General features: G+C 28.7%; 1 protein-coding gene across 1 annotated transcript in view; it reads left to right on the top strand.

The window, feature by feature from the left end:
• Positions 1 to 14,842, top strand: part of LOC119601984 (calcineurin-binding protein cabin-1-like) — a 446,878-nt gene that overhangs the window by 364,208 nt on the left and 67,828 nt on the right. Inside the window, exon 13 of the mRNA XM_037953280.1 lies at positions 11,898 to 12,400. Within this exon, the coding sequence (XP_037809208.1) occupies positions 11,898 to 12,400 (503 nt within the window). The remainder of the gene's footprint in view (positions 1 to 11,897; positions 12,401 to 14,842) is intronic.

Raw genomic sequence — 14,842 nt, 5'->3', positions numbered from 1 at the left:
AGATTGTAGAACATATAACAATATTGTGGGATTTAATTCGCTTTTTGGGGCATTGTTTCACGACGTCATGAAATAACTTCCCACGAAATAACTCCCCAAAACAAAAAATAAAATAACTCCTCAAATATGCGGACTTATTTCATTATGAAATAACTCCCCAATTTGAAAAAGAAAAAAGCTCCGACTAAATGAAACAATTCCCTAAATTAAAATAAAATATCTCCCAATTTTTGGGGATTTATTTCATATGAAACAAATCCCCAACTTTATTAAATATGGTCGACAAATAAATAATATTTCGATATGGTACACTGAGAATTCACAAATATTGCAAAATTTGACCTTTGAACTCCACATTTTATGGGTTAAGAATGTCGGATTGGAATAAAACTTGGAATATACAGCTGTGGAAAACGATCTCTTTATATTACTGCTTGACGTGAAACTGAATGCACCAAGAAACAAAAACAATATACACAAGGCAATGAAACTCACAGCCATCCAAACATATGAAACGAAATACTCAATGAATAAGCAGTGTTGTTGTTGTTGCGTATATCAAAGCATGAAAAAATTTGTATATTTTATGACATTTTCAGAGGTTGTCTCGGATTTTTGCTCATATCTCCGGTATTTATGGACCGATTTTGCTGATTTTAAATAGCGATCTTCTCGAAAGCATGTCTAACAGAATTATTTAAGATTCGGATCTCTCGGTCTTCTAAAAACTGATTTCAACAAACACACAGACGGACAGACAGACGGACATTATATTATATAAATTACAAACGGAATGACAAACTTATATATACCCTTCTTACGAAGGTGAAATGCATTTTGCTATGGAACATTTCTTATTTCCTTTCCTTTAATTTGGTGAAAATCGTCCAAATATATATAAAAGAAAATGCGACATATAATTGGAAAAGGACATTTTTTATTAAAAATTCTTTAAGTTAAATCTAATTTTGATAAAAAATTTGATTGTATATTGGTAAATATTATTTTTAATTTAATATATAAGAAATTTAACATCAATATTTTTAGAACTAATAATGAAAATAGGCCAAAGAAATGCTTCTGTCCAGAGTAGATCCATTTTTGAACTTCATAATACTTGTAAATCGTAAAAGGATATAGGAATCAGCCCCATTGTTAAAATAAAATCTTTTTAGTCATTTATATCATATTAACAAATATGACATTGATACTAACGCTCCACGTCAAAAATTTTCCAAAAAAAAAAAAAAAAATTAGCCCACCCCAACCCGGATAATAAAATGTATCTCCAAAGAAATGATCCAAGGGTATCCAGCGGTACATTTGAGAAACATTGGATATAACGTTATCATATCCAACTGTTTCGAGAGGTTTGGTGGTATCGGGGCATCATGGAGGAGAATCGCGAAAGAATCAAAGAATTTGCCATATCTCATTCGAGCTTTTTCCATTTATTTTACCTATTATATGTATTGAGGTTTGATGCGATTAATCTCTGTTTCAAAGTTGCAAAGTAATAATTCCACTGATTGACGGTCTAATTCTAATAAGATCTGGTAAATTCAACACGATGTTTCATTTACAAGAGATATTGCAAATTTTTTTAATTTTTGTTGGAAAAGGTTTCTGCGAGATTCATTCCCAAAAAGCCCCGATTCCACCAAACATCGGGAAATAGTTGGCTTAGATAACACTATATCTAATTTTTCTCAAATTTATGCCTAGATTTCCGTGGAAGATTTCTTTGGTTCAGCTTTGGAGATTCGTCTTATCTTCCGTGTTGGGGTGGGCTGATGTTTTTCTGGAAAATTATTGACGTGGAGCGTTAGTATCAGTGTAATATTTTTAATATGTTATAAATGACTAAAAATATTTTATAGGGTTGTTCTCCTATATCCTTTTACGATTTACAAGCTTTATGGAGTACAAAAATGGATCTACCCAGGGCAGGTGTATTTCTTTGGCCAATTTTCATTATTAGTCCTAATAATAATAATGTTTAATTTCTTATACATTAAATTAAAAACTTAAAATTTTTTAATAAAATATGGCTGTTTCCAATTAATTGTCGAAATTTCTTTGATTTTTCTTTTGGCGATTTTAACAAAATTTAAATTTGAAAAGGAAATAAAAAATGTTCCACAACAAAATGCATTCCATTTTATTATAACAACATCAATTTATAAAATAAAAGTGTTTGGAACTGAAAATCTAACGTAATATTTTCATAATTTTATACAAATCACGTCAAGCAGCAATATAAAGATAGCGTTTCCAATTAGCTGACCACAGCTGTATATTTTATATTGTCTAGTCTATAATACTCTAGAAATGCTTTGTTTAAAATGTACAACAGAAAAGAATTAAAATATTACAAAAAAATGCGATTTTCCCGAAATCTGCCGAGTTCAAATCTCAGGTACAGCTAAACTGTAAGAAGTATTGATTCGTTTTTTTACCGTTTTATTCTCTTATCTATTGTTCATAAATCCCCATGAGATCTCCTAAAAATTTTAAAATTCGTTTAACAAAGTTTCAAAAAGACTGAAATTGGAGATTTGAAACGGCCGTTGAAAAAATAAAACTTTTTTGATAATAGCTAAGAACAAGTTTTCGTTATCGTAAAAGGACAAAAGCTAATATTCGAGAAATTATAGATATATTTTAAGTAACAAAATGGTTTTTTACAATATATCCTAAAAAATCTTAATTTTTTTCACATTTCGAATTCATGTGCTGTGAAACATGTTAATGATCTGTGGAATTTGCAATAACTTGACTTTAATATTTAAATTATTTCATATATTTATGTAACACAAAATTATGTTAACAACAAAAAATTACTATTAAACATTAAAGAAAAAAATATGTAAATTTAAATATTAAAATTTTTAATAAATTTACTTAAAATAATGTAATGATATACATACATGTGTATATGTATGTAAACAAATCTTTTAATTGCTTGCAAATATTAATTATAAGTAAAAATGTAAAGTTTAGAAACATTTAGAATATATTACAACAAATTAAAATGATTTCTTTGTTTTTTGCTGTGTCGATTTTTTGCTTGCTGGATTTTATTTATTTATTTTTTCAAATTGTGATTCGCTGTGATCGGCAAATTTTTGGCGGTGCGCAACTGAAATATTTGTAAATTTAGTCGAAAATCCCACATCTAAAATATCAAATTTAAATAAATAGGTACCTTTAACTGCTAACATAGTTGAAAAACTTTTTATCTCGATTTTATCTTTGGAACCTTGCCAACAAAACTGTTTAGTAACATCATCTTCTACTGATTCTGGTATACTAGTTTCTCAAAATTTTCATCTGAATCTTGAATTTTTGCCTCAAACTTAATAAAATCTTCTTTTATTACATATGGAGTTTTAGCTAAATTAATTTTCAATTCATTACTTCGTTGATGGTGTTGTCTTGAAAAAGCGTTTATTTTGAGGTAGATTACTTACATTTTGATTAACTTGCAAATTTTGAATCGAGTCGTTGCCTTGCGAGCGTTGAGCAAAAAATGCAACAATTTTTTCTGCATTTAATTTATTTCTTCTTACCATGACACTTACTATAATTTTTGATTGAAACCTTCGACGGTGTATTTTTTAATCTATATTTTTCACTTTATTTTATTAATTATTTTTTGCTTTCACGGTTTAAATCTTGGAAAATCACAAAATTACTAATTTTTTTTGACAATGCAAATTAAGTTTGAATAAAACTTTAAAAAAGTTCAAACATTTTTTTACTTGAAAAATATTTTAAAAATAAGCTGGAATTTAAGTCGAATTCCAATTAAAACACAAGCACTTGAATTTTAATTTTTTGAGTGCTTATTGGGATATTTCGCAATAAATAAACCGAATATTAATTAACTGTATATGTTTCAATGGGTGGAATATCTAGCATCGTTTCCTGAGCCTTGGTTGACGTAGTGTTCATGGCACCACTTATGAACGCTGAAATAGCTTTAGTAGTTTTATATTACACCCAGCCCAGCTCAAGACCGTGTTCAGAGTCTCTTCAGACCTTCCACACAAGTAATTTGGATCCTTTTCCCTTAGGACTATTATCAGTTAGGGTCCTTCGGAAATGAAATAATAAAAACGAGTAATCGAAGACCTGTCGAATGAAACATCATTTCTTAAAATCGGATAACTGGTTCCAAAGTTATTCAGTCATCAACATTCCTAATTTTGAACAAAAATACCCTACTTTAGAGACCATAAAATATGAACCGAGTGAGTTAAGAATCTAATTAATACGCCATAGAAACCGCATTAAGAAGTAGAATATAATATGCTCCTGATTTCTAAGCGAACAAAAATTTAAAACAGCGTCTTTTGGTCGATACTTTCTAATTCATTAATCCTCTTGCCTGTGAAACTATAGAAGTTTTTGTATAATTAAACAAATATTACGTCAAATAAACATTTTTCTTCTAAAATTACACTATGCGACAAAAATAAATACCTGGAAAGTGACACTATTTCTCTGAAAGGAGGATCCGAGTAAAACAAGAATATGTTTTTTAAATTTGCCAAACACCTCCAAAATATTGAGTTACGTGTAAAAATCCGGGTTTTCGTACCTTTAAGCACTTATAAGTCAGTAACTTAGTTGAATCTGAACCGATTTTAAGTTTCTTTCACGGATTTAGAAAGCAGAAGATGAGCCCTTTATAATGACATATATAACGTTTAAGTAACCTGGAGAAATATGCTTGGACCGATTTTTCTGAAATTTTCACAGTGTCTTCCTGTATGTCTGGAAGGAACTTTAGGCTACTTTTTACTTCAAAATTTCATGTGGACGACGTGCCACGCCCACATTTAAAATAACTATTAAAAGTCGCATATCTCAGAAACTGCACGAGTTGGAGTCCTAAAATTTTATATGGACAACTTTGAAATCCATAAGAATATTTTTGGACAAAATGGGCGGAATTCCTATAGTGGGCTTGGCACCTTCCATATGAAGAAAATATTAAAAGTGCACAGAAAAAAGTTTCAGCATAAATATTATGAACTGCTTTCATTGACTAAAGTTAATAATATTCAAGAATAAGTTCCTAAATTGTATGAATTTTTTCATTTTTATATTTTTAAACATAATCTAGAAGCCTTGACTTAAAATATTAAAAATTTTCTTTATATTTTTCTATTTGTTAAAAAATATTTGAAATTATCTTTGGAAAATTTTTTATTTCTTTATGATTTTTAGATTGAAAACAATGAAATATGCACGTAACATGCATCATTTTCTGAAGGATGGATGTTTAGCTATATGCTGATGTTTTTTTTTATTTCATATTTTGTTTTCCAACATTTATATTTATTTATCATAAAAATTCCCTAATATGTGATTATTTTCTAAAAATGGAAGATATAAATAAGTAACGCGGATATTTATTCCAATTTTTTTTATGAAAATCAAAGAAAATGAGCAAAAAAACAAAGAAAAATCTTTAATGTACAAATTCATACATTTTATGAATTTTTAATATTCTGAATGAAAATGGTTTGGGAAATAAAGTCATGTTCGATTCATTCAATTTATTACAAAATTCATTCAAGTTATGTATTAATTTTTTCTGTGTGTAAATCTGAGAAAATATAACAGATAGAGTTCTCAAATTTTGTCGGAACCTCTATAGTGTCAATATTATTATTTAAGGAAAAAGGGGCGGACTAGCAGTAGGGGGCGTGGTACCTCCCATATGAATTAAATACAAAAAATCGCTTATCTGTGAAACTATTAATGTTAGAATCTTCGAATTTTGCATGGGGAAAAAGGGCGAACTTTCATCAGGAGGCTTGGAACGCTCCATATAAATTAAATAGATAAATTCATATATCTGAGAAACTTTTAGAGCTGAAATCCTTAAATTTTGCAAAGTGCTTAATTTGGCATTGTCGTTTGTCTGGGAAACTGATAGACCTAAAATCTTCAAATTTTCCACGAAGAAATTTAACATTTATTTGAACATGTTGAGGAAAATGGGCGGACCTTTATTAGAGGGGGCTTGAACCTCCCATATGAATTAAATAGAATTAAATGTCTGGGAAACTATCAGAGCAAAAATACTTTGACATCAATTTGAACATTTTGGTAATAAATTGGCGGATTACCAAATTGGAACCTCACATATGAATTAAATACAAAAATTTTACATGAAAATCTTTGACATTCATGTAAACATTTAGAGAAAAATGGGCGGACTTTCAATAGGACATCTCCCATCTGGGAAAATATTATATTATTCAAATTTTTTATAGGTTACATTCAAATCTAAATTAACGTTTGGAAGAATTGGCGAACTTACAATAATTTGCGTGGCATCCCCAATATGTAAAAAATGTATATCTGGAAAACTATTATAGTTAGAATCTTCAAAATCGTAGTGTTTTTTTATTTACATTGCTTTTAGGGTAGCAAAGCACACTGGGTATAGCTATAGGAACCGTACTATTAATTAATTGATTAGAAAACCATGTCTATTCATGAGAAAAACGCAACTTTGTTTTTCAAAATCTGTTAGCAATTTCAAAAAACATCTCCTAACTTGGACAACGGTGCAAAAATAAAATAAATAATATGTTTGCTGATGGAGGTCTTTGGCAAATTTCAAAAACATATTCTTGTTCTACTCGGATCCACCTTTCAGAAAAATAGTATCACTTCCCATGTATTTAAATTTTCGTCTATTTTGTCTCACTGTGTTATATAAAATTAATTTACATTATTATTTTTATTTATTATAAAAAAATAAGAAACATTTTACATTTAAATTGCAATTATACGCACACGCTACCACCTTCACTCAAAAATTATTTTTATACCCTTCACCTTGGTGAAAAGGGTATGAATGCCGAAGTGCTTTACGTGACGGTGGTCTTTTTCAACCACTGGGTGAGCTTTGTGACGACTCACCACCGCCCCTTCAATCTTTAATGAAGAAATCAGCTGTAAATTTTTGTACATGGCTAAAGCTTGTCCATGTATAAGCAATTTGCTCAAGTGTTCGAGCTATCTAATCTCTGACCATTGCTGTCCCGTTGCTTAACTTCTGAAACGTAAAACATCACTTCTGTTTACAACCAAGGAGATGGTATGGCCTCTGTTGTTTCGGCAACAGCACCTAGAGACGTAACCGGTAGACCGAAGTACGAATCCATCAAATAAGCCTAGACTTTGTTCTTACTCACTGGGACACACTGTGGTAATTCTGGTATGAACAGAGTTTAGTCTGAACATACCTGGACAAGGAAGGGAAATTTTAATGGTATCACTTGTGTATAATACTTTTCATCCATCATCATTCAACCCAGCACACTTCTCATTTATCCGACACATTCATAAAAAAAAACATACGACACACTCATTTAGGTATACGGGTGGAGTGAGGCCCGCATACCTCTACATTCATCCCGTATCATATACAATTGACACCAACTCATTTCCAACGCTTAGTCCCACAGTCATTCCTCTGTCAGGTATCTGTTGTCATTCGGCAACAGCACCGAAATTATCCCGAAATATTTACCTTACATCAGTCCTTTAACCGCCACTTACTCTTCCCGCAAATTTGGCTTTAAACCACAGCCACTACGTGGATCCCGAAGGCAACTGGCCACCCGTAGTACCAGATTATGTGGTTCTCTGGTTAGACCCCATGTCAAATCATACCAAGGACAAGCCGAAGAGTGAAGTAACATCACCAGTTTATAGTCCCGGCAGACTAGAGGTACTGGTAGCACCTCTATACCCCCGGATTGCAATACACCAAAATGGGATCTATCATCAAGGAAACATGCCCGGGGCAGTTTGTATATCTGTTAATTTCATTGCGTTGTGTATCTTTTTGTATGTTTTATTTCGTTTCGTTGTTGTTGTTTCTTTTGCTTTGCTATTGGTAAAGTAATGATAGAGTGCAAAGTAAATTTATAAAGTAAACTAATTTGAACAGCTGACTATTTTTTTAAAAAATGCTATTTGGGGACTTACTTGTCAAAAATGTGAAAAAGTGTATTTTAAAGTGTATTTTTAAAAATGTTCTAATTTTCAAAAAATAAATAAAACTCTGTGACTTTTAATATACATAAATAACAACATATTTTTGGAAAGCACACCAATAATTGCAATATTTTCCATTAATTATTGGTTCATTTTTGTAAACAAATTTTGACAGTTGAGTATTTCGAACAAAAACCAATTGCCTGTGGTTTTTGTAGACGTTTGTTGTACAACAACTCGTATCGCTACTTTATAAATTTACTTTGATAGAGTCGAGAAAATGAAATAAATTGAAATTGTATAAAATTAATAAATTGTTTAATATTTACACTATGGTGAAGGGTATACAAGATTCGGCAAAGGCGAATATAGACTTCTTACTTGTTACAAAATAAAGTTGTAACATTTATGTGCAATATACGCATATACATATATAAGTTAAGTTGTTTAAAAGGTTGCATCGTGTATGCCTTGCATAAAGAAGTTAAAATAATTTCTGGAGGCGATCCTATAAGATTCATATCGAAGTTTGTCTTACAAACTATAAAAATGAAATTAATTGGGAATAATGTGCCTAGGTTTCCTAATCTTTTTTAATTTGTGCAATTTTTTAGTATTCTTTTTAATATTTTATATAATGTTTTATTTTGGCGATGGTTGAACCCACAAATGTAAATTATTTTAACTTTTTGAAAGTAGAGAAACAATTGTTTTGAGGAATTTTATACAAAAATTGTTAATTATATTTAACAAGTAAAAAGTTATAGCACTTTTAACGAAATTTTTAAGCGCTTTTAAAATAATAAGGTTGTCACAGTTTTTAAAATTTAAGTGAAAAATGTCAGTTCCAACTCTCGTGGACCTTCCTTTAAGTGTTTATAAAATTTTGTCCAAATCGGTGACTATGGGAATAAACTTTTAAATTAAAAATATACTACAGTACTTTTCGCTTATAGTCCATTCCGCTAAAAGGCCAAAAACGGATGTAAGTCAAAACAATCCTATTCACTTGCAGCTTTTTTCGAATTTCATACAAATTATTTGTTTTTAAGTCCACTTCGCCTATAGGCCATTTTCGTTTAAAGGCCAAATTTTCTTTGTATGCATAACTAATATTGTATATAAAAAATTTTCGTATAGTCCACACTTTTTATAAACAAACTGGCAATCTTATTGTTTGAAAAAATATAATCATTTATTGTAAAATCTTTAAAAAAGAAATAATCGAAGATTACAGAATTCTTTTAAATGTTCAACAACTCGTAATTTATATTTCATATAGAAACTGATATCTATCTTGTGTTTGATTTAGTCATCCAAAGACTTATGCCCGAATTCAGAAAGAAGAAAAGAAAACAATTTTAAAATTTTGTGGGAAAACTACTCAGTTTTTGTTAGTGTTTTTCATATAAAATTTTAAATATTTAGATTCTACTTTCTAATCCTTTAAATGGATCTCATACTTTAATAAGGAATTTAATTTTATTAATTTTGAATGTAAATATCTTGTAAACTAAATATTGGATGATTACAAAATTATGGAATTTTAAAGACCATATTCTTTCTATTAATTATGTGAAAAAAGAGAGCGAATTTTTTTGTTCCTTCTAAAGACATTTAATTTTTTTCTTTACCAATAATAAAATAAGGACTTTTTTATGCATCACTTGAATAAGGAATTTTTATTTTTAAAGAAACTATGCGGAATCTGACAATTTAAATCGATTAATGTTATAATGCCATAACAATTGAACAGCTATATTTGATATTTCAAAAAATGCATTTACTCCACTTTATTTACAAAATTGTACGAGGACATGAACGAATTTGAAAAATATCTTCACATTTTTTAGCAATTCTCTACTCGTTGTTTGCTTTAAATCTTCCTAAAGTAAATGTATACAATTGGCTGTTCACTTCTTAGTTATTCCTGCTATTTAACGGCACTTAGTCCACTGGATTTTAAAGTTATTCTTTCTCCTTTTTCAGAAGTTTTAAAAGCTTTCTCATGACCAATTTTTTTTTTTATTTAAAATACAATTGTTTAATATTTACGATATTATAAGTTTTATCGATGTAAATTACCAGATTCCGCCTAGTTTCTATAAAATATAATAATTCATTATTCAAGTGACGCATGATCAAGGTTTGCGTAGAATTACGGATATATGAGCAAAATCAAAAATTTTTAGGAATTGAATAACATTTTTTTCGAAATTGTTTTTCTTTTAGCAAGAACCATATTTGGTGGTTGATTGGGATAATAATTACACATGATAAATATGAAAACGTTAATAATTTTGATTAACGCGCGCAAAAGTTATAGCGGTTTAAAATAAAAAAAAAACATTTAATTCGTTAAAAATACGGGTTAAGCAATTTTCAAATAAAAATACTACCCATTCGTAAACATTTATAATGACTATCAGCGAATGTTGGAATAGTTATCGCAAATTTCATATTTCAGAAAATACACTGATAATTAAAAAAAAAAATATTTTTTTTTGCAATTTATTTCCAAACACAAAATTTAGCAAAAAAAATTCTTATAATCATCTCTAGTTTTTTCAACGCATTACAAAATGAACTAAGAATATCTCAGTCGGTTTGAATATCGAATCAAAGTACAATCTTTAATAATTTTTTTTTGTTACAAAAATGTTTTTGCCGGATTTAAAAACATAATTTTAATTATCTGTCGTTATTATGTATGAATTCGTGGTGAATGTGTAAAAGTTGCTAAAAATGATGCTATATATGTGAATTTATAAAATCCGTATTTAGGTCGTAAAATGTTATATCCATAAAATATTTTAATGCGCACCGGATTTTGGCATAATGCAAAAAGAAAGCTTTCATTTGACACTAATATTTACGCAAATCATATGGCAAAGCAAAATGTCTTTTTAGATAAACACTGCTGGACCGCTACAAATGAAGAAAATTTAATTTTCTTTCGCAACATCAATTTAATCCATCAATATATGAAATTTGCTCCAAATAATTTACAAAATATTTGCATTAAGTCTTTAGGTAAAAATACACCGAAAGAGAACTTTAAATTTTGCAAAAATTTTAAAATTATCATAAAAAGTTCGCATTTATCAGTTTTTTAATGCACATTTGACTTGGAGGTGTTAAATATATGTATTGAGATTTAATTTACGCGGTATTACAACTGCATTCGTAAGTAACTATGAATTTCACATTCGAACATTTTTAAAAAATTTACGCCTATTCTTGGCAAGTTTGTAAAGGCCTGAGATCTCTGGCATCAACAAACTAGAACTTAAATTGCGTAAAATTACTACGCCTATTAAATACCATTGCTTAAATTTAATTTGATTAATGCGCGCACATGGACTATTAAAAACACCATGAGTATATTTTAAAAATTATTTATTCTTCATGAAGAAATTTTTATGTTGAATTTTACTTTAATTCCGATGTATTTAAGCAATTTACTGATGAAAAACAGAATTTCTAAAATAGGCTTCATATGGGAGTTAGGGTCAAATATGGGCCGATCCTTAAGAAATTTTTATCTAAAGGTTAGTTATGCTGATTTTCATCACGATACTAATGGTTCTAAGTCAATTTTTGGACGTTTAATCTATTTTTTAAAGGCAGGGTTTGTATGGGGCCTAGAGCCAAACGTCGACCATTGCAAAAATCGGCATTCTCATTTAAGTCTTAATCGACTCAGAATTCTCAGTAATAAATTGTAAATTGGTAAATAAATAAATAAGTTTGATAAATTGTACCGAAATGTATCAAAACTTTTTCTTATTTTAAAATATTAACGAAATTCAGTTTCATCGATTCTTAACTGCCTGTTTTTCATATATTATTATTTTTTCATTTAGGTTACATATTGCTTGTTTAAATATCCTCAAAAAAAGGCACGTTTAAGACATTTAGAGGATCATGAGGCTACTCAAATCAAACTATGTTGGCCAAAGGCAATACAAGTTTTTGACTTATATCGACCAGAAGATCTCCCCGAATTTAACTCATACAAGTTAGAATCAATATCATCGGATATGGAGCAACTTTTATTAAAAATTGTATCACTGATGCCAAAGGAGCTTGATCCTTCAAAGTCAATACATTATGTAACAATGTTTATTGAAGGACGTTGTGAATCACCAACTTTGGATGCAAATGCTTTTAAGTTGCCATATAAAGTCTTAAGCTTATATTATTTGCTGGCAGATTTTTATTTCAAAAACAGAGATTTCATAAAGGCAATTAAATTTTACACTCTTGATTTGGCAGTTAATCCTACCAGGTTTGACTCATGGGCTGGCATGGCTTTGTCTAAAGCAAGTAAAATAGAAACAAAACTGAATGGACTGGATCCTATAAGGTAATGTAACCCATATTTTATATTTAAAAAGTCTACCTGTACTAAGATTCTTTCGCACATTCACTTCTAGTCGTAATTTTATCTATTACTTATGTATATAATTTTATTTATTTGGGTTCAACATTATGATTGTAAGTTATTTATTTTCAATATAGAGTAGAGTGATTCAAGCTTATATAAAGGAAAAAAAATTGTCTTACAGGCCGTCAACCCCATAGAATTGTTCTTTGGGTTGTAAAACTATTTTATCGATTACTTATGCATATAATTTTATTTATTTGGGTTCAACATCATGTTGTAAGTTATTGATTGTCAATGTAGAGTAGAGTGATTCAAGAATGGGATTACTAAAGATGTCTAACGAATTTCATACCTCTATGTTTTTATAAAGTTCCCAAAGTTTTTCATAAATATTTGAGCAATAAATCACACATATTGATTGTTGCCTTTTTTAGTTTTATTTACAATCAAAAAAAAACATTTTTGAGTCGATGGAATAAACATTCAAATTGATTAGAATGAATTGAGCAATGAGCAAAACATACAAATTTGATTTTTTTAAAAACAAATTTGATTATTTTTGTTGAAACAATTTTGAACATTTGAATAAAAATACAATAAATTTTATGGTGTGAATATTTTTTAATCACCCATTGCAGTTCTCTGGTATTTACCTAACTGTTTTACAGAGGATTCTAATTATATTAAAACCTTTTTAACATTATTTAAAATCTTTAAACGTTTTCTGAATCTGAATCAAAATATACTTTAGTGGTTCAATTATAAGTAGGCCAATAAATAGAATAACATACGAAGGCTCAGAATAGCCTTAATTGGTTTTAAGCCTTTCTAAAAGAATTTAGTTCTCACACGAATACATCATTTTATTACGATGCAGTTTTCGTTTAAAAATGTCTAAAATAAAATAAGCTTTTTCTAAAAAAACTAAAATAAAATAATTTTACAAAAACATTAAAAATATTTTTTGAAAAACAACATAAATATTATATGCAATGTGTCAAGAAATTAAAAGGTTTGTCATGCACAGAGTTGGGGGTAGTGCACTAAATTTGCAGTTTCCACTAAATGTTAGTGATAGTGCAAAATTTTTCACTATCACTAATATATATTTAGTGGTGAGTTGAAAAATTACAGCCTCACTAAGCAATAGTGGTAGTGGTACAAGAAAGTCTTTCACTAAAATTAATTTAGTGATAGTGAAAACCCTTTTTTTTACAGCTTAGTGCAAATTTTTTTTCTCCACTAACAGGATAGTGGAAAAATATAATTATTCACTAATGTTAATGGAACTCAAAAAAAAAAAAAAAATTTATGAAAAAATATATTTTGAAAAACAACATAAAAATTGTACGCAAAGTGACAAGAAATTAAAAGGTTTGTCATTCAAATTGCATCCGGGATCAAGGGGCCACATTTTATTTCGTATTTTGGTATTATTTTCGTTGTTTTTTAAGGACTTTATCTATCGTATATTTTTGACATTTCTTTCATTTATTACGAACGAATTCATTTTCTAAAAACCATAAATATGTATGTATGTATGTGATTTTTCTTTAATACAATAAAAAATAATAAAATAGAAATATTTTGAACATACATATGTACATATGTATTTTCAATTTGTTTGGATTATTTTTACAAACACTATTTTTTGAGATTTTAGTGCATATTAAAGCATTCATGTAGTGACTGTTAAACATTTGCACTATTTTATTGTATTGCAAAATTTTCACTACCACTAATGGTTAGTGGTAGTGGAAAAATTTTCACTACCACTATTTTTTTTAGTGGTAGTTAAAATATGTTTCACTACCACTAATTTTTTTAATGGTAGTTAAAATATGTTTCACTACTGTTTAGACGGGTTAGGGGGTATGTGTAATAAGGGGTAAAATACAACTTGTAATAAATAACAACACTTGGGTAATTTATTTTAAAACGTTATAAAACGTATACATATATATATATATTTATTTATAAATTTAGGGTTAGGATTTCAGTTTTAGGGTTTAATTCACAGTTTGTATATTTCAATTTAGAGTAGGTTTTATTTTAGTCTTTTAACTATTTATTTTAGCCTTAAGTTTTAAATAGATTTTATTCTTTTAACTATTTATTTTAACTTTATGTTTTAAATAGTATTAAGTTTTAATTAGGTTTAGGTTTGAAATAGTTTTTTAGATTTTTAAGTAAGTTTTATGATTATTTGTTTTAGATTTGTTAACTTATTTATTAAGATTTAGTTTTAAGTTTAGGTTTAAGGGTTGATATTGGTGCTTTTGGGTTTTGGCTTTCACACTGTATATAGGTTGTTTGTGTAACTTCTTCTCCTCTTTTTTTCTATCAATCGCAGTTGAAGTTGGCTGCAGTTCAATTCACCAGTGATGGGATGCTGAGGGTAAAGTGTTGGGTAAAATGGGT

This window comes from Lucilia sericata, unplaced genomic scaffold (genome assembly GCF_015586225.1).
Source record: "Lucilia sericata isolate MDLA Ls3-8-SP2 unplaced genomic scaffold, ASM1558622v1 Contig000203F_arrow, whole genome shotgun sequence".
NCBI lineage: Eukaryota > Metazoa > Arthropoda > Insecta > Diptera > Calliphoridae > Lucilia > Lucilia sericata.
The sequence above is the reverse complement of the archived record's forward strand: the minus strand, read 5'-3'. Positions and strand labels throughout refer to the sequence as shown.